Consider the following 20,692-nt stretch of genomic DNA (forward strand, 5'->3'; position numbering starts at 1 on the left):
TTTTGGTCCCACTGGAGCTTCTAAGGTACCCTGGGTCTTGGAGCTTTTGCTCTGCAAAATTCAAAACTTTAACAGCAGACTTGCAGTCCACATTTGGACCTCTAGTCCTGCAGGAACAAAGTGCTTTGCAAGGCTCAAGTAGCATCAAGCATCTCTCTTGAACAGCTTGAGGGACTACTGGGTGAATTTCAAGCTACAGGAGTTTGGAACAATAATATTCACTCTTTTTGTAACGTAAAGATAATTCCAGCTCAAAGGAGAACTGAATTTTGACTCCTTTCCACTTCTGCCTTCCAAGGAAGTCTCTCATCTTCTAAGACTCCTTTGACAGACCAAGTTTAAACAGGAACAAGAAATCTTTGTAAACATATTTTAAATACAAAATATTTTGAGGGGGAAGGGAGAGACAGGAAGACAGAAGTTTAGAAATCCAACTAGTCTGTCTTGTTTAAAGATAGAGTAACAGATATATGAATACAACAAACATGTCACAGAAAACAAGATTAAACCAGAGGCAGCAACAGGCTTTTTTGACATCATTTTTAAAACCTGAGCAAGAAAAAAACCCAAGCAACAGTATTTTGTCCCTAGTACTGAATTAATTAGGTAGCCTCTTGTAACTAACCCTTGTAAAATGACTTCTGATGGTCCCAGATAAGAACTGATCTACTGAAAAGTCACCATTTTTTTTTTTTTTTTTAATTCTCAGATCCCTGGCAGGTCTCCTGCTAAAGTTGTATTTGAACTGTTCTTTAATCATTATCAGCATCCCTGTTTATTCCTATGACAATTGGAAAATCCAGCAGTTCAAGGATTCTCTGATTTATCCTTCGATGGTAGCTTTGAAACTTGGTTTGCAGAGAGAAAGCTGAGGATTGTTTGCATAAATAGCAGCCAGAGGAGATGCAGAATTATACTGGAAGCCATGGAGGTATCATAGGTATAGGGGAGATACAAGGAAGAGAAAGATGAAGAGATAGAAGACAGCACAAGACCCTGGCCTCAGGGGACCTGGCCTTGCCATGCAAAACAAGCAGGAAGAAGCACCAATTACATCAAAATCAAAGCATCATTTCTCAGAACGGATCTTCCGCTGAAGGAATGTAGCGGACCAGCAGACTTAGTGAAGGAAGGTGAACCATGCATCACAGAAACATTCAAAAGCTCAAACAACAGGTATTTTTGCTAGTCAGCCTTCTCTCTGGATACATCGCCTTAAACCTTCGCTTGATATTAAATATCAAAACAACTAACTGCAAAAATATGAAATGGTAGTTGGGCATACTCCATTTCCTGACTTTCTGTCACTTCTGTTAAATTAATAGAGGCTTTTTTACTGTATCCTGTTCAATTTGCTCCACATGATGATTAGCTGAGTAAAACTGCCTTTGGAAAGGTTTAGCACGTGTTTCATACACAAAAAACCATGCAATGAATCAGTAAAATAAATATACATGATTGCCTGGAATGCTTCTGTCAGTTTTGTAATGCAGAGCTTGAGGGAATAAACACTTCAAAGCACATCTTTACCTTAGAAGACATTTACAGAAACAATGAAGCTCAGGAAACCCCAAATTCCTCAATGCTTTTTACTACATAGATGCAGTGAAAAACATTTTGGAAGGTTTGCTTTGTGGGTTGCTTTGTTTTGTTTTTAATACATTGAGGTTTGACACACAAACTGATGTTAAAATATTGCATTAGGAATATTTCAAAGTTGCCACAGAAGAGTACAGTGAAAAGGCTACCATCTCCTGAGATACCTGCAGGTATCATGTTTTCCCAGATGACAGGATTGTTTTTTTCTGACTTAAAGAGAGCGGCTACTGGAGAACTAGTGAGCTGTTTAACTTACTGAGGATTTATCAGGATAGACACCGGCTCGTAGCAGAGATGCCTTCCAGCTATCCACCTCCTCTTGGGAATCACAGGCTAGCTCAAGGAAACGGTAATCCTTGTAAACATTCCTACAACAAAGAACACCACATTGTAAAACCAGCATTTTACTACTCTTGTATCATGCACACAGCATTTTAAATTAAAAATCCTTTGGGATCAGAAATTACTTGCTAATTGTTTTGGAAAACAGAGTTTATGGGACAGGTGCTTGTTTAATAATTACATGGAGTACTTAAAAATATCTTAGAATGCTACAGCACAGCTCTAGAAATAATAATCATCTGAAAGCACCGTGAAACTACTTAAAATCAATTTTCCAGCTTTTGCCAAAATGGAGCACTTTTATGGAAAACAAAAAGGCTGCTGTGATGCAGAGGACAAACACATAAGACGTGCCAACAAAACTGCATGTCTTGTCACTGATTGCTGCTGTAACCAGTAAATATCAAAATAATTAATGGTGCAACTTTTCCCCGTGTTGAGTCCTTTCAGTGCGTTATACACCATTTGTAGCTTTCAGACATCATCAGTAAAAGGGGAAAGAAAACAATCATACTCAGACATTTTAAAGAAACAAACCAAACCTCTGATGTCTGCTGTCATAGTAAGAAAATCGAGGCACGTTTAATTAACACCTCTTGCAGGTAATTCACATAATTAGATAAATATAGGGAATCACTTAATGGAAGAAAAAAGAAAGGAGGAAAAATACGTATGTAGGAAGGTGGTACTTGTAAATTCTCCAATAAACAGAACAGATTTTCCCCTTATGGTTTAGCCATTAGTTTCCACATTCAAATCCTATATACAGACCAGATCGCTGTAAATTTGTCAGCCAACAGCCTTTTGAGGAAAGGCCACAAGCTTAGCTCACCAAGGTTCGGAAACCACATTTTGCTAGATCTTACCAGTTGCACAAGAATCCATCTTCCATCGCAACCAGACTGTTTGCTTTCCTTAGCAAGCTATGGAGAAGGGGAAATGGGGGTGGGGTGATGGAGATCACTTCACTTTCAAGGACAGCAATGACAAGAGGTCCTTCGGGTTCATCATGCAACTACAGAGGTCATTTCTGCCACATGTTTTGAGGGAAAAAAAAAATCCTACACCACAACCATTGAATATGCTACAGAACCAGGAATTAAAGCTATTATTATCATTGCCTAGATCAACTTCTTTAGCATTCAAGGACTGGTGGGATTTCACCATCACACTGCCGGAATGCAATGGACTTGATGCAATTCCCACTCCCAGCAACGTCCCCAGACAGCTCCAAGCCTTGCTTTAGAGGGGTAGTCTCAGGAACCAGATAAAAAAAACAGTTAGAAAAGTTGTAACTGAAGAGGAAAGGTTCCCGCCTGACCACCAAGCAGCCGTGACACCTAACCATCACATTATCAGCTCAGCGCCGGGCTTGCACTACAGTCCTTGCAAGCATCTGGATCAAAGATGCCCCCGGCGCGTGGTTTGGCGCGGCTGCAGGCAGCACACCTGCGTGCCCCCCCGAGAACCCCCCCGCAAAGGGACAGAGACACTCCAGGCTCAGGTCCCATAGTTCAGGCAAAGCCACTGACAGTACAAATGATTGAAAGCTCTACAGATGTTTTTATTGATTAGGAATTTAACATGAAACCTTTTTCTTCCGACTCCAAATATACTAATCCCACTTTAAGGCACGTAATACCCTGGATGACCTCCTCAGATGCCGTTGTCTGAAACTGACGACGAAACACTTGAATTTTATTCAATTGGCAATATTGTGGATCTCTGAGTGAACATTTACTGAACCAAACAAAGAACTCAATAAAAATAAAGAGAGAAGCAAAATGAAGTGGCCGGGGAGGGGGGGGGGGGGGGGGGAAGCTTTGATTTATTGTTAGGAGAAACTTTTACTGAGATAAGATTTTTGGCTAAGTTAACTAAGCAGCTATAACTTTGAAGAAATAGGAAGCTGAAATGGTAAAAGGGTCCTCTCAGAAAAGATGACTAAAAATAACAATAGAGCAAATAAAGGCTGTAAAACATAGTGATAAGGAAGTTCCAAAAATACTTATCTGCAAGAGCAAAACAACATGACACCAGCTTGTGAAAACATTTTTTCAGGACTGTCATGTTATGTATTAAACTTCTTGGCATTTTGTGACTTGCTACACAAAACATAGCTGGACAAGAAGGGATTTTAGCTGACCACTTCACACACATGGGAGCTGGCAGTCCCGCATTACTGTCTCTGTACCAAGACTTTCTTTAGGTCAGGGACACCTTATGGCCAAGCAGCTGATGGCCCCAGCTCTCCAAGGCCCCTCTCCCTCCAGTATCGGAGAGCTCCACCATTTTAGTCTAGCTAATCTTACTCCACCACCACCAAAGACACAAGTTTCTGGATAAGTAAGGATCTGAAGGATGTACACACTGAGCCAAAACTCCCAGGAAGCTTACAGCAGGGTAGGGAAAGGGATGCTTGCCTCCCAAACCAGCCTTCTTGCTACTAGACTTCCTTTGCCTTCCTTTCTTCCAGAAAGGCTGACAGGCACGGGAACTAATCAAAGGAAAAAGAGCCAAAGTAACTTCTGAAAAGAGTGTGTCCTTTTCCTGTTACTAGTGGAATCTGACAAAAACACACTAGCATGTTTTACTCATTAGAAATCCACTGGCGTCTCATGGAAAGCCGTAAAGACATTCTTGAAAACAATTCAGATCTTTTGTTTTGTTCTCATCTTCCACTTTTTAAAATTGCTGAAGACACCAGCACAGAAACAGTTACTACTCAATCCTCACCTACTTACTCCATATGGAATACAGTGAGGTCATGTTCTCATTGTCATCTCTATAGCGGCTCAATGGGATGCCATACATCAAAGGGAATGATATAACACAGTGTACCAAGAAGGAAAAAAGATGAACTCTCAATGATACAAATCCTGTTGATATTCAGGCATCTTTAAGTCTAAGGGACTGTAGAAACAAAACAGATACAACAAATGAGAACATGCCTCAAAGTACAATTTATTTGCAACATTTCCCTTGAATATTCAGTATTTTTAAAATGTTAACACAAACAGGGAAGCTGTGGAAAGCTACATGCATATACCACATCTACCTAATGCTGCATCCTCCTGTAGGGTCTTATCATTGTGATTTAATATCCTGCGTAGTCCACAAAAAATTATCTATAGTGGCATTACCGGAAATTATCATGCTACTACTATCTTTCCAGAGTGGAAAATACCATTCGTTATCTGCAGATTTTATTATACTCTAGATAAATAAACCTCAACAACTGCATTCCAGAAAAAAACAGAACATAATTACTTATGGAGAGGAAGAGACAACTGGACTAAAGGCATTGTTTCTGATCCCTGAGGCGTCCCACACACAGGACATACCTTCTCGAGGCCAACCCCACCACCTGAGAGCCCAGCAGACACCCAGCTCTAACTCTGCTCACCCTACAGCTTCTTCACTTCATTACTACCTTTGCTTCCAGCACACTGGATTCCTTTCCCCCACACATTTCAGGGCCAAAAGTCAACTCCCTAAGGCAGAAATTACCTTTACATTGTCTATAGGCATTTCTTTAACCCCTCCCATCACAGAAGAATTCTAACATGAAAATGGTGGAATTGAGTAAGTTTTTGAACACTGAATTTCAAAACTCAAAACTTTTGAATAAAAATATTTGAAAGTGTACAAAAGGAAATGAAGAAGTGTCAGCTAAGGTGGAAGACTAAGCCCAGGTGCAAGTTCCTGGCATTCCCATCCTACTAGCCCTGAAGCCTGGGCTGCCAGCATTGCACAGAGAAGGCTCGATTGCCTATAGACCAGCAGAACTATACAAGCCCAGACCAACAGGTGAATAGCACACAATGGAAAATCACAAAGAAAGAACTTTCTAGTAGCCTTCTACAGCGAAGGCAATACCAGTGGGGTCCCCTCTACAGCAGCTGCACATCAAACTGTTTGCTGTCTGAGCAAACTCAGCTGCTAGACCTCGAGAAATATAGTACCTCTTGCAATAGCTTAATACTAAGATAAGGTTAAAATATTTATCTCCAACAAACCTGCAAAAATATTAAGGACAACCACTGCAGACACATTACAAACCCAGTTAATAAACATGCGTATATATTATCATATTAACCACACGCACAGACAGCTTTTAGATTGAGTTGGATCTGGAACATTTCAGTAGACAGAGATGTGTCGTATATGCATGTAATATTTTTTTTATATATATAGAACGAAAATACAAACCAAGATTAAATGAAGATACGCTTATTCTTGCCAGCGTGGGAGGAGACAGAACAGCAATTACAGAGCAAGAATATTAAGTGAAATTTTAATTGTGCCTATGAGACACTTTAATCCTCCAAGGAACATAAAGCCACATTTAACTTGAGCAGTCGCGCTAAAACAATCAAAGCTACTCACAGACTGAAAGATAAAGGAATATCTTCATTCACAGGGATTTCAAACTGTGCTTATCATCTCAAGTGACTTTTTGGTAAATGTCTGGTCTTTTTATTAGGATGCAAGCAGAATTAAAATGAGCTTTAGAAATCTAGAACCAAATGCACATCGGCCCAATTTTATGCCGTGAAAACCACAAAAGATTCAATTCTTAGATGTTTCTCGTTTGATTGAAATTGAAATCATACAGAATATGGGTTTCATAAATAGTCACCTAAAACAAAAAAGGGAGAAAATAACCAAATCCAGATACTCCAAATATATATGCACAATCGGGAGAGAGAATCTTGGGCAAAACTCTGCTGTATTTTCTCTACTTATTCAACGTGTAACGCAACTGCACAGACTCTGCTTATTCAACCTTAGTCTTGGTCTACAGTTTATAGACACCTGTAATTCCACAACGGCTGGTTTGAACATATGCACTATTTTTCATATAAGAGAGCTCTCATAGAAGCTCTGCAAATCATGTATTTTAAAGAAACAATAATGACCATCTGCTCTGAGTTAACAGCAATGACTAACATTTTCTATCAAGGCCTGCCATTTCAGATCAGTCCAATGTGAATGCTAATTAAAATTAATTACACGTGTCTCTGAAGATTTTTTTCTTAATATCCAGAAACGCCAAAGAGACAACCTCTGAGACAATGGCACAAAATAACAGCACTTCAGGGTTTTACCACCTAACTCAGCTAAATGGTCTCCCAGAAATACAAGGATATTTTCCAGTTCACACACGCAACACCCCCCAATTTTAAGGTGAAAACGAGCAGGAGATATACTGATCAGTATATAGTTGAGCCTGGACCATGAAGGATCTACCCATATGTAATGCAGAACAGAAACGCAGCCAAAACTAACATGGCACAGGCCAAAATCTGCAGTAGTAACAGTAACTGGCACTAAAATATTCCATAACTCCCCGGAGAAGAAGGTTTGATGCTTTTGACGGTGAGGGATGGCAGCCCGTTCTGGAATCTGCCTTGGGGCCACCCAGAGGCAAAAGCTGCTCCCAGCTGTCAGTCCCAGGGAGCCGGGGGGAGCCCGGCTCCTGCTGCAGCCCGGTGAGCGGGGGGGACGGCAGGACCCCCGCCGCGCTGGGACACGGCGAGCGCGCAGGGTGAAGCTGCCTGCGAGCTGCGGCGAGTCTGCCAGCCGTGACACAGCCCACGCTGCCAACAGCCGTGCCCTGGTCAGTGTCACTGGTGTTTCACAGCCCACACGATCCCCCCAGGGAATTTTCTTCAAGCCCAGCGTAACTATGACATTTAAAGCATGGATTTGGCACTGCTGGTTCCCTTCCCTGAGAACCCCTTTTTGCCTGGCAATACCAGTTTTAACCCTCAATAGCTACACCACCTATCCACCATACTATGTTTTCTTTCTCATACAAAGAATTTTTGTCAATGATGACAATAAGGAAATATTCCAGAAAAACACCCCCACCTTTTAACCTTTTTTGTTTTTACCTTCCCCTCCCCTCTTTTTTTTTTAATGGAATGGACTCGGGGATAAAGGCTAGTTATTCCTTAGGCTTGTATATTTTTCCTATTTTTAAATATTGTACTCACGAGCATCTTAAAAGTTTATTTACAAATGTTAGCAGCTTTTTTTCTGGGTTAAATTTGTGGGGTTTTTTTTTAATTAAATAGACTCTCGTTCTTCCATTTCTAACAGAGAGGGCTCTGAATAGCTTACAGTCCAGCTCTTCCTGGAGTTTAGCTTTCTGAGTAATTCAAAAACATACATCTCATCTTAGGCTTTCTCCTTTAGCCTGGCTTCCATCCAACACCTCCTCTGACCCGGTCTCCTTTCACTAGTTCCCTTTATTTTGGCTCTTGCCCAATTTCCCTTATATATGGATAGCGGTTAACCAGTTGCTGTCCATAAGAAGAAACTCAGTACGTAAAGCTCTAGTGCATTTGGAGTCCCAGAGAAGACTTGTGCTCCATCCTTTTCTAGAGCAACACTCAGCCAACAACATGGACCTAAAATAAACAGCCATACCTTTTGCTTAGGAGACACAGGGTACTTTCCTGGGTCCTACCAGACAACACGGTTTCTCATACAATACGATTCCTGACAGTCAGAGTGTACTCCAGAGTCAGTAGCTAAAATTCATCATCTGGCAGTTCTATTTCCAGCCCTATTGTATGCCCTGAAAACTTCCTTTTGATCACTCTCTTCTTGACATTCATCTGTTTCTCAGATTAAGGATCTGCTTCTACAATAAGCCTGCCCCAGACAGTCAACTCTGATGCAGGGGTAGTGGGTTCTGCTGCTCTGCATCATGATTATGGGGAGCATTAGCTCTCAGGAACCTGTTCTTGTGAAGGCACAGAGGAACAATCCCGTGCTTTCTCTCCGCTCCCCCAGGATGCTGCTCACATCCCGCTATCACGCAGAACCATAGAGGGGAGGAAAGCAGCACCATCATTCGGTTTCATCCGGATCCTGGTTGGGCAGGAAAGTAAAAGACGGGGAGATTTGGTGGGATCTTCCTCCACAAGGAAAGGGAAATTTCACATATCAGTTCTGCTTCTTTGGCTCCAAGGAAAGGCGTAAGTGTGAAGAGGAACATAGCTTCTGTCCTGGGACTGTTGCATAGATCCTAAAGGAAGGCACGCTGAAGGCTACAGTTCTTGGCTCAGGCTACAGTACTTGGCTAAAAGAAAAAACACCCATCAGTGAATATTTTTACAGGAAATATGTGGGGAATAGGCAAATTGTTTGGGATGAAATCCTAGAAGGAAAGTCAGCTTTCTGGGATGGGCAACAAAGGACTGCCAGGTAACTCTTCCTCATTGTACAGCTGTTACTCCCAGTATTGGTAAGAAAAGCCTGGAAATTCACCAGTTCAACAAATGCTTCAGCCTACTACCATTTTATAACCCCCCAAATCTTTAGCTAGTAGAACCTTTTCTCCCACAAAACAGAAAGAAATCATCTCTTCAGAGTTGGAAAAGAGGTAGAAAGGAAGCTTTTTCTCTGCTTGTAGGAAAAAAAAAAGTTTTTACTCATTATTTCTCCTTTACTTAAAGGAGAAGAAGCATTTAGATGGCATTGTAATACAGTAATACAATTTATTGACAAATAAATCAGGAAAAAAGTGCAACTACTCTACTGCAAAGGCAAAGGATTACTTTAGAACAGCACAGAATCTAGTAAAATAGTAACATGTGCACCCTGTAGTCAACTGGGCAAGATCATGAGAAACGATGACCGCTTGTGCTTCTTCATTAGCGAGAGATGGGACTGCTGCATCCTAGAGGAAGGCACAGTGAAGGCTACAGTACTTAGCTAAAAGAAAGAGCACCCATCAGTGAATATTTTTTACAGGAAATACAGGGGGAATAGGGAAAGTGTTTGGGATTAAATCCTAGAAGGAAAGTCAACTTTCTGGGACAGGCAGAATTTGCTGTTTGTTCTTAAACTCCACACAAGAGTCTTACACGTTCATCAATGAGGACGTCACCAGTTAAGCTACTGCATGTAAGCAGAGGCGCTGACAAAATCCTCTCTCCTCCATTCTTAGCTCTGCCTAAGAAAGTCTGTCAGTGGCTACATCTACGCAACTTCACATTATGTTCCACAGCAGTACTGCAAACGTTAGGTTTTCTCCCTACAGTATAATTACTTTCACACACTTTTAATATATTTGATCTCTTTTCCAATCGAAAAGACTTGCCAGCAGTTTATTGTGGAGGAGAAAAGGATGGTTAACACAGAATAGCACTCATTTTCTTGACAGCTTTAGGTTTAAACACATACTGCTTGACCCCACAGCTCAACTTCAGCTGCTTAAAGGAAGACTCATGTAGACGGACAGGGCCAAAAATGATCTGGGAGTCAAAGGGCACTTGCTCTTGTATACTCTGTTTTAATATCTAGTACTGCTAAGGTAAGTAAACTAGAGGAGTCCATCTCCAAAGGTCTTTCATGGTGTCTATAAAGTAGATTGGCCCACTCAAAAACTTTAAATAAATTAGTTTGCTGAAAAACAAAACTCACCCTCCCCTTCTTTAAGCAGTACTGTATCTATTTCACACAAAGACTTTTTCTCTCCCCCCCCCTTTCTTTTTATTTATTTTAATTAGAAACTAACAGGAAAATAATTTAATTATTTCACAACGTAGCCTTTTCATAAACATGCAATTATGTTCATTTCATGAGAATTTATCTTCACTGTGAAATCAATCGTCACAGTCTCCATTTACTATACATTACCAAGTCACATTTGATTCCTGTCGGAGAACTGTTGACTTCTGCAGTAAATCAAAGTGACAGATACTGCTTGTTCCCTTCCCCATCTATCCCCAAGCTTCAGCTAACTCAAAATGGTTTTTCCTTCTATGCAGTGAAATGAGCGTTTTCCTGGTAACTATATTTCAGAACTGGAAAGGTTTTCATAAATGGAAAAAATGCAGTGCATAATCCAGGAAACTATTGAAATGTACAGTATCAGAAACATATGGCTGCAGCAAATACCTATGCAGTGAGGGGCTGGGAATGAAAAAGAGAACAAGCTTATTAAGATTCGTGTCCTAAAGGGGCTTTACTTGAAAAGTAAAATACTTTAATTGAACATTAAGAAAGTTTGCAGAGTCAATAATAAAAAAAAAAAAAGCTTCAGATTTTTTTTTGGGGGGGGGCGGGGGGGAAGAGAAGAGACACAGAATAATCTCCATGCTATCATGGAAGCTGGAACAGATGATTTTGCCTTTGTTCTTTAATGATCTACATCTTACACAGCAAAATGGTTCCATAACCAGAACCCTCAGTGGGCAAACTCAGAGAGAGAAAGCCGATTTCTTTCTCAATTGCTAAGTTTTTTTTTTTTAATCAAAAAAACCAACAACCACCCCCCAAAAAACTCCACCCAAAACCACTATAGCCAGAAACTAAGTTAATTTTTACATGAATTTTGAAAAGCAAGCCACATTCACACCCCCCACTAGAAACCAGAAATCAAGGGATTAGCATCAAGTAAAACACCACAGAGACTCCTTATTTCAACAAATCTTTACCGATCCCCGGGTTCAGTTTCCCCAACAATGTGGGACAGGGAACATGGTCCTCAGTTGAGGGCCAGATCACTTTACTCAAGCTGCACTAACCCTGCTTCTGCTGCTGCAATCTATGAATTTAGGGGACAGTGAGAAGCGATACTAAACTTCTTTTTATCAAGTTTGCACCAGCAGGCAGATTTTTAGAAATATAAAACAATCAGCTGCTTTACAGTAACAGAGGAATCGCTGTCGTAATCAGAATTCAATAAATATTTCTCCAAAACCAACTTCTGCCTCCTTTCAAGCTGGAGGACTGTCTCCACAAACAGCCTCTCCCAAGGCAAAGTTATTTTGTCATCTTATCACTATGCTGTCGTGTCTTAACATGCCCATATAGATATAAGGATGTTTTTAGAGCAGCTTGCAGATGCTGGAGGGTCTACTCACGGCCGAAATGGGCAGGGTTATTACAGACACGGCAAACATTTTAGACATCCGATTTTGAAATTGTGGCTGTCCAGTGTGTACGAAGATCCAGTGAAAACATGAATGTTGCAGCTATGTAACACCCAAAGAAATCCCAAACTTGCCAGTGGAAACGTATGCTTCTCTTGGATTTTCACAGCATTTTATCGATTAATATTAAAGATGATGAAAATAATCAAAGCCATTAGCCAAAACAAAGGAAAAACAATGAGCTAAAATTAACAGATATCTCATGGAAGGAACTTAATATGTACAGCTGATACCAAGCCACCAGGACAAAGTTATCCTTCTTGACTGATGTTTGTGCAATGTTGGGACGATTCACACATATCCATAGCAGAATAATCAGAATTACATTAATTTCCAGCATCTGAAAAGCATTTATGTTTTTAAAAACATGAACAGTTTTTCAAAGCTTTTTTCTGTGCTCCAGAAATGCAAGTGGTCAAGTGTTTGAAATCTTATTCCCAGCAAGTATGTGCGTGACATACTTTCAAAGGGCATCTCCTGGCAGACCACATCCACATGTAGGCTAGCTGAGATGTCAGCAGATGTAGGCAAAGCCTTCATGGGGTAGTTCAGAGCAAGAGTCACATTGCGTCCTCACGCTTCTGGGGCCAGCAGAAACTTGACAGTCCAGAAATCCTGTGGTTTGCTTTTGCTTTATGGGAGGGAGGGGCATTCCTTGCTTCTGAAAGGCCTATTTCTGGCCAGTTCAGGAGCAATAACAGCTGGCTGTGCAGGGAACCACATCCAGCCCTCACCATCTCCAGCAACATCTGAATGTATTGCCAGGATTTGGCAAGGCAAAGGGGAGCAGGTGTGAAGGGAATTAACAGAAAAAAAAGCAGAAAACAAGGGTATCTATCCATGCTACCACTACAATTAAGTTTACTTGTTTTCCTGAAAAAGAACTTACAGAAATTGCACCTGATCCGCTGAAATGCAATTCCACTGAGACAGCTGCAAATGCAACTCTCCAGTAAGGAAAAAAATAAAATTTACAGGTCACTTGCATGTCTTTCGGTGTTGTCATGTTTCCTTGAGTTATTTGTGCACAGTCATCTGAACCGGCTGTGCATCAGGAGTAGGCTTCCATAAAGCACCCACACCACTTCAATCAGAGGATGGAGTCCAAAAGGAAAAGTATGAGGCAAACACTACAAAGCAAAGACCCTATTAATTAGGGAAGCAGAGGAATCCCATTTGCTCTCCATTCAGCAGTATTTAAACCCAAATAAACGATAGAATGACTCCCAAGATTATAAACAGACAAGATTTTCCACCAGAGAAAGTGAAAATCAACGACGCTTTTGTGATTTACACCAGCTGAATCTGGTCACAAGGTACAGAAGTCATGAATGTTTTGGTAAGCCTAGGTGATTGCCAAACAAAACAAAAATAGGATCATGAGATGATTATTCAGCCATACAGAAGAGCTAGATGACTAACCATTGAGCTGTTTCACCCCGTGAGTGGCTAGGAGGACACTTAACCTTTCATCCCACAATTATGCAACAGTAAAGGAGCAGATAAATCAAGAGTATCAAGACCTTTGTTCACTCAACCTAGTGGAAATACCAGGACTGCACTCCCAGTTATTAAAATGCTCAGCTAAATATGATTTCATAGAAGTATCTGCAGAATAGCACATTTTCTTACCTCTGCTCCGTGTTAAACAATGCAAAGATATGTTTGCTAGACATGAAGCTCTTCTCAACATCTCGCACTTTCAAGTTGTCCAAAGGAAGCATATACTTCTTCTCTTTTTCCTGGGGGGGGGGAGGGGAAGAAAGAAAAAAAAAATTAAACCAATACTACGTGAGGTCTCCAAGAAGCCTGGTCTCAGCAAGCTCTATTTAGTTGGTAATGCCTTTAATACATTTATTATCATAAAGGAAATATCCAAAATTGAAATGTCTGCTTATCTTTTATAGACATGCCTGCAAGAGAAATGAAATCTCACTTCTAGTTCTTTGTCACTGATCCTTTTAAAACAAACAAAAAAATGTTTTCCTAACAAAAAAATTCCATCTCAAATACATAAGCATCTACATTTACTATTCTTTATTCTTCTGAATTCTAAAAAGAAAAGGATCAGACTTAACTAAAATGAAAGTGTCTAATCAATACAGAACTCTTATACCATGTCCATAGCAACCAGAGTAACCTGGGACATAAAATTAATCTCTATCTAGAATTACTATTATTAATTATTTAGGGATGGCATTCGATGATCCCAGGGATAAATTTTCATTCCTTCAGCGGAATACAAAAATCACACAAATCAATCAAAATCATACCACCACTGAGGTTTTACATATACCATATACAAATAAAACTAGACTAATCTAATGAGGTGGCTTCTCCAAACAGCACGAATTATCTATTCACCCTTACTGTAGCCAAATCCTTTTGCGCTGTCATCACAACTCTCGCTTACAGCACAACCACTATGATTTCACCTTTTCTAGGTTTCATGCTTCCTGTGACTCCACATTAAGGACCAGTAATGCTCCCAAGCTACCTTATGAAGTCAGAACAAAAAAGCCCTGACATTATTAGCTCTTCCCTGCGTTTAACTTCCTTGAAGTCCTTGTACCGACAGATAAACCAGGGCAAACCTCTCCATTTTGCCTTGCAAATACACCCGGATGCTAAGCAGAAGCGATCCAAAGACAAGTGGGGCAACACTTGCACCCTCACACCCCCATTCTCTTTCTGCCCATCACAATAAAATTGCTGACGAGGGTACTAAACGGCACAGAGTTTAACAGCTTTCAAAGGCCGTTAAGGTACTGTGAAGTCCAGTGCCATCACCATGGCAGCAATGGAGTGGGGAGAGGATTTATGCCCTGGAATTTGCACAGCGGACACCAAATGGGGATCTTGTGAACCTGGCTACCCAATGGCTCTGTAGGAGTTCAACAAATCACCAGTGTTGGAAAGCTTTGGAGTCCCTCACGGTCCCTTACCTGCCAACATGAAGCAAGACCGAGTAGGCTCTGCCTAGCCATCACCAGAACTGGGTGTAAAGGTCTAGCACCCATTGCACTCACTGTCAACTGGGACACCAAGTACAGTGGTCGTGCCAGTAAGAAATATGAATAACAGTTTACCGTATGCCATAAAATAGGGCAAAAGGAGAAACCAAACAAGGAGTCACTTTCCTCAATATGTATCTCCCAGAAGAAACAGGCAGAAGTACCTTCCACCGCCGAGAACTGGCAGCAGCCCCAGCGAGGCTGAGATGTGCATCCCGCGAGGGCAGATGCAGCGCGACTTGGCCAAGCCTCAGCTTATTGCAAAACTAAACTGGATGAGAACGTACCTAAGAGCGAAACTAGAAAAACAGAGTGACTTGTCCAACAATGGCTCACTTTCCTAGACAGCTTCACAACAGGACTCTGTTGAGGAAAAAACTTATTTCAAAGGCCATTCTGGAAAAGCATGGTTTCTACTGCCTTGTTTTGCTGAATACAAGAGTTATCAAACCCAGCGTGGGAGTATTACATAAAATGAATGCGATGCATTTTCAAACTGCCTCTGGCTTAGCCATCCTAGAAATTCTTACCCACAGAAGCTCACACACATGTGTAATCTTCACTCTTTCACCTAACAATAATTCTGGTGAAGGAGTCTAGTTCTGCACCAGTCCATAGCTACATATCACAGTTCACATCTATATTCCGCTTTCAGGGAATTTACACCCTCCAAACCTTTGCGGCTCCCCCTGAAGGGAGAGCATACTGTCATCTGTTCAGTAAGTAGCACCCCGGAGAGAAATAAAACTAAGCAAAGTAAATTCATAGTTTATCAATTAAAAAATAAATAAGTAGTAGTAAATGAAACTACACAAGGAACTTTTAGATCAGGTATTTGTGTACAAAAATTAGAAGTACCCTGTCCTCCAATACTGATTTTTATTGATCTGATCTGTTTTGATATTATAAACTTAAGTGCCAAGTAGTTCTGGTAGCATTTAAAAGGTAACGATGTGTTAGCTTCGCTACTGAGACAAAGTGACACACACCTGAAAAATATCCTAGGCTATAAATTCAGGACAACCCATATTAGACTTCGAATTAAATGCAAATAGTTTTTTTTCAGTTGAAAGCTGGACTGCATGGTAATGTAAGATACTTTGTTTTCCACTTCAAACATTTAAGATGGGTTTTTTTAGTATATAACCTAAAACCTTTAGGACAGAAATGTCAATGTTTTTTATTCCATCATAACTCAGAAAAAAACCTAGATAAGCTTCATTTTTAGTTTTACCTTTCGCTATTACAGAATATGCTTATAATGATTTACTATACAATTACCAGAAACGTAAGAAGTTCCTGATGAAGTGTTCGTTCTGACAGACACTATTTACTGACAAACCAAGCAACCACAGAGGAGTAAAAATAAAATTGATGAAAAAAAAACCAAACCTATACCAAGAATCTGATTGTCTAAACAAAAATTCCACAAGCGGGAAAGTTTGAGAAACATTTGATGGCAAACGGTGAGAAAGTGTTTCTTCTGTACCACCAGGAAGAAGGAAATGCCTACCGAAGGCAAGAAGTGGCTGGTATTTGTTTACATGGCCTCCTACCCACATGTGAGACAGAGCAGCTTCCAAGAAAGGGAAATCACGGGGTGCCTATGCTTGAAACTAACAGACAGCATGTCACATACGAGAGATCAGACCTAAATACTGCTTAATTCCAGGAGAAAGGTACTACTGCAACATTAAAGTGTGGCAGCAAAACCCATAGCCAGTGTCCCCCGCCCAAACAAAGAGAGGAGGAAAAAAATAAATGTACAAATGGAGCGTGAGTTAATTCAATAGCAGATGAGCCCAACATCATTTCAGCCTTAGCTCGATTAATATTATGTTATGGCAGAGCAAAAAAAGCCCCGGCCAGGACTATCTGTGACTCTGTGCCTGTTTCCCATCCTGAGAGGCTGGCTGCATGAGAAATAGGGAATGTATGAAGCCTGGGAGGAATGGGGCTAGGCACACTGCTACAAGCGATGACATGCACATAACTGTGGGTCCAGTTTGTCCCCCTCAGCATTTGTTCTTTTTTATTTATAGATTTTTATTTTTATAATGGGGCAGAGGACTTAAGCGTGACACGAGGGGAAAAACCAGCACACGCTGATCTCATGTAAAGACTTTGCCTCTCTTTTTCCTATACAGAGTAGAGGAGAAGAAGGAAAAAGGGGGAGGTAGCACGGCTCATTCCTGCTTCTGTAACATGAAGAAAAAAAGAAAAAAAAATATAAAAATCCCCATAATGCACCTTAGAAAAACAAACCAACCTGCTAGCCTAGGGGGGCCTGCCCACTCCTGAGACCGTGTTTCACCACTTGTGGGCATAAGTAGCACTCACATCCTTAATGGACTAGTTCTGCTCTCTGACAGGCGAGCAGGCTGCCAGGAACTGACAGCACAATGTAAATATGCCATATTACAACTGCCCCTTCCTTCTGCAGTGTTTAAATGTACTAAAAATAAATACCGCCAAAGTCCAAAATGGCACAAGGGATGCAAAATATACAACAGCACCTCCCCTTCCCCCAGTGAGGTCTCACTTCCAAGCTCATGAACTTCATTTTTCAGCCAGGGGCAGATAGCATTCCCTGCTTCTGGAACTTTGTAGGCTCCATACAAACAGCAGCAGAAGAAACTTTGGTCACGGTGGCAGCCAACTGGGTTATAAGGGGAATCAGAAGAATTAGAAGGGGAAAAGAAGAATTCTTTTGCTTCCAAGGAAAGAGATGTAATTAATAAACAAATAAATAAATTATTTCAGCTTCTTCCAGTTCTCAAAGGTGATTCTGATTTTTATTTGTCTCTTCCAGATCCCCACGGGGCAACAGAAACACACAGGGCAAACTTTACTCCCCATATTTTATCCTGAGGACCAGAAGCAGAATTCATGCAGGGCAATTCAAACATTCAAATATATGCTGTCGGATGCTGAAAGGCTGGCCCGAGCCCGGGTGCTGGCCATTACATCCTGGGGCATCCAGCGGGTTTGCTCACCACTCTGTAATGCTTTTTAGAACACCAGTCTCTAACTGGGGGGTTGTGACACCAACCAAAACCCATCTATGCCAACTGTGGGGACCGCCAGTTCAAAGAAATCAAACTCCCAACTGGAAACATAAGCCATGCCAGAAAAGCTGGAACAAAGGTTGGTTCAGAGCAGGATTCATTCTGTGCTTCATTTGTACCCAAAGTACAGCTCTTAAAGAGTAACTACTGCACGCTGGGAGCCAAGTGAGGTGTCCATGAAATGCCTCTCACACCAGTGTTAGGTATTAATGACAGAAAACTGTAAACTCCTTTAAAATCTTAAACTGAGGAGGGACAGCTTTGAATGAAAGCTTGGGAACTAGACAAAAACATTGGCATTTCTGCCTCTCAACTAGATTTCCAGACTGACACCACACTATGTTTTTTTCCACATTAGTAACTAATACTTACCTGACGCCCAGGCACCGTGCTAGACCTTGTTTCTGCAAGCAGCTAGTGATGGCAGGGCATCATTAAGGTGTCCTGCAATCATCAAATCACAGGATGGTTTGGGTTGGAAAGGACCTTAAAGATCCCCTAGTTCCAGCCCCCTGCCATGGGCAGGGACACCTCCCACCAGACCAGGCTGCTCCAAGCCCCGTCCAACTTGGCCTTGAACATTTCCAGGGATGGGACATCCACAGCTGCTCTGGGCAACCAGGGTGCTCAAATGTGTAGGTGGAACACCAAAGCTGAGCAACAATTTGGTAAAGCAGTTAAGCAGCAGAGCAGACAGTAACACCAAGCCGACGATGTTCTACAGCACTGTACTTTTTGTAGATGGCTGGATCGTTACCCTCATTTTACAGACAGGAACAGACACAAGAAGCAGTGGCTTGTGAAGCTGCTAAGCCACAGCCATCTATATTCAAGAAAGAAGAAGAAATAAAAAATAGGAAGTATAAGGTGGTGGGCTGAAACTATGCCTGTTTACTCCTGAAAAGGCATGGCTCAGACTCATTGACACCTAGGAGCTGCCCTCACTGCCAGTGCAGAATAACCTAGTCTGTGGCATTTGATGAAAATGCAAACTATTAAGATGGCTCATAGCAACTTTTACAGTATTAAATCAATATTCAAGAGTTAACCATATTCTAAATATACCCAAGAGAATTTTACTGTGTTTCTATTTCAGTTTATTTTTCTCTCTCAGTTTAGAAAGCCACACAGCATCTTCACAATGGTCTCTGCTTTACCACACTTGGCTTTAAAGCATATGCTGAAAAACGAAGCGTGAGATACTTATATATTATTCCAAACTTTTGAAGAAAAACAAAGCAAGTTATTTTATTACAGACAACTTAGCAATGTGGGATTTGAGCCTGAACATGCTCCTGGGTACAGCTGTAGAAAACATAATTCTAAACTATAAAATTAAGAAGGAGCTGCTTTCACAGAAAAACAACGCATACAAAAACATTCTAAGATTTTTTTACGAAAAGCATAGCAAAAGAATCCTTAATAAAGTTGAAAATGAGAAGACCATGTTTCTTCTACCTATGCACCTCTCCCTCCAGTTTTATACCATCAACTCCTACACAGCTTTAGCTGTTGATAATAAAGCACCAAAGCCAAGCACTTTTCCAAGAATTTCTTTTCTTCAGCCACTGAACCAGATTCAAACCACCATACATCCTCATTCTTCAAGAAAGCCAGCCATACGGGCATCAAGAAGTGCGCTCATATGTACAAATGATTCCCTATGTGCTCAAGTGAAAATTTTCAGACAAAAACTTTAGGCAAAAAATGAACAGTTATTGTCCTGCTCCCCAAGACCCCTCACAAGGCAGGTGGATCACACCTCCCCGACGCACTGCCGTTACCCCTCCTGCTCCACTCTCACTGTGCCAGGAGAACTCTGTAGCTGGGCTACACCACAACGAATGTACGTTACCCAGACAGCAATTTTACTACATGTATCTACCTTGCCAGGAATAATTCACAATGACATATTAGAGAGCTGTCACATACAGGCATATACATAATGAAGTATCAACAAAGACACAGAAGAACCATTATGCAACATGTAAGAGAAAAAACTCTGGGCAAATGCTAAAGAATCGAACAAGAGCTGCAAATTGAAAGTCTCAATACCACAATGTGACAACGGCTTAGGGCAATAAGGCAGACTTAGAAGAAAGGAGCACATGGCACAGAGCACAAACTACAGATCTTATATTCCCTCAGTGTTACTTTACCTTCTGCCATGGTGGAGACAGTGAGTTCGCTATACAAATTGAGCTGAAAATCCCAAGTCTGAAACTGCAGCTGAATAAGATCTGATGATAGAAACAAGCTGTTTCAGGTTTGAGTTATCATCTTTTTATATTTTGCATTTGTAATAGATTTTCTAGGCAGTTACATGCACTTGTGGCACTTCTGATTTTTCCCCAATCTTTTGGTACCTTTTCCCACACCATACTACTAAAAAAAAAATTCAAGAGGCCTGTCATATCTCTGGTGTTTCTTTTGACTTCAACTATGACATTAAACCTGATGCTAATGTTAAATCAGTCCTTAGTCTGGTCTTGTCATTCATTGTACAGGGTGTTATTCAGTTCCCACAGTGTTTTTCTTCAATAAGATCCAGTACTATATTTGTTTCTGCACTTTCCTTCTGCCCAAACTTCTTCAGGAATAGAATCACAAGACTCTGTAGCTGAAACACTTCATCCCTTCAAGAAATGGTCGCTAGTGTCTTTCTTGAAAGGAGTTTACTGCCCTGCTACATTTCAAGACTTCATAGAAGGAC

General features: G+C 41.0%; 1 protein-coding gene across 1 annotated transcript in view; it reads right to left on the reverse strand.

Moving 5' to 3' along the window:
- Window positions 1–20,692, reverse strand: part of DNM3 (dynamin 3) — a 192,520-nt gene that overhangs the window by 55,209 nt on the left and 116,619 nt on the right. The window contains exons 16-17 of the mRNA XM_080407327.1: window positions 13,530–13,639; window positions 1,856–1,967 (exon numbers count right to left, since the gene is read on the reverse strand). Coding sequence (XP_080263453.1) covers window positions 1,856–1,967; window positions 13,530–13,639 — 222 coding nt within the window. The remainder of the gene's footprint in view (window positions 1–1,855; window positions 1,968–13,529; window positions 13,640–20,692) is intronic.

The sequence above is a fragment of the Falco punctatus genome (genome assembly GCF_963210335.1).
Source record: "Falco punctatus genome assembly, chromosome: 11".
Taxonomy (NCBI): Eukaryota; Metazoa; Chordata; class Aves; order Falconiformes; family Falconidae; genus Falco; species Falco punctatus.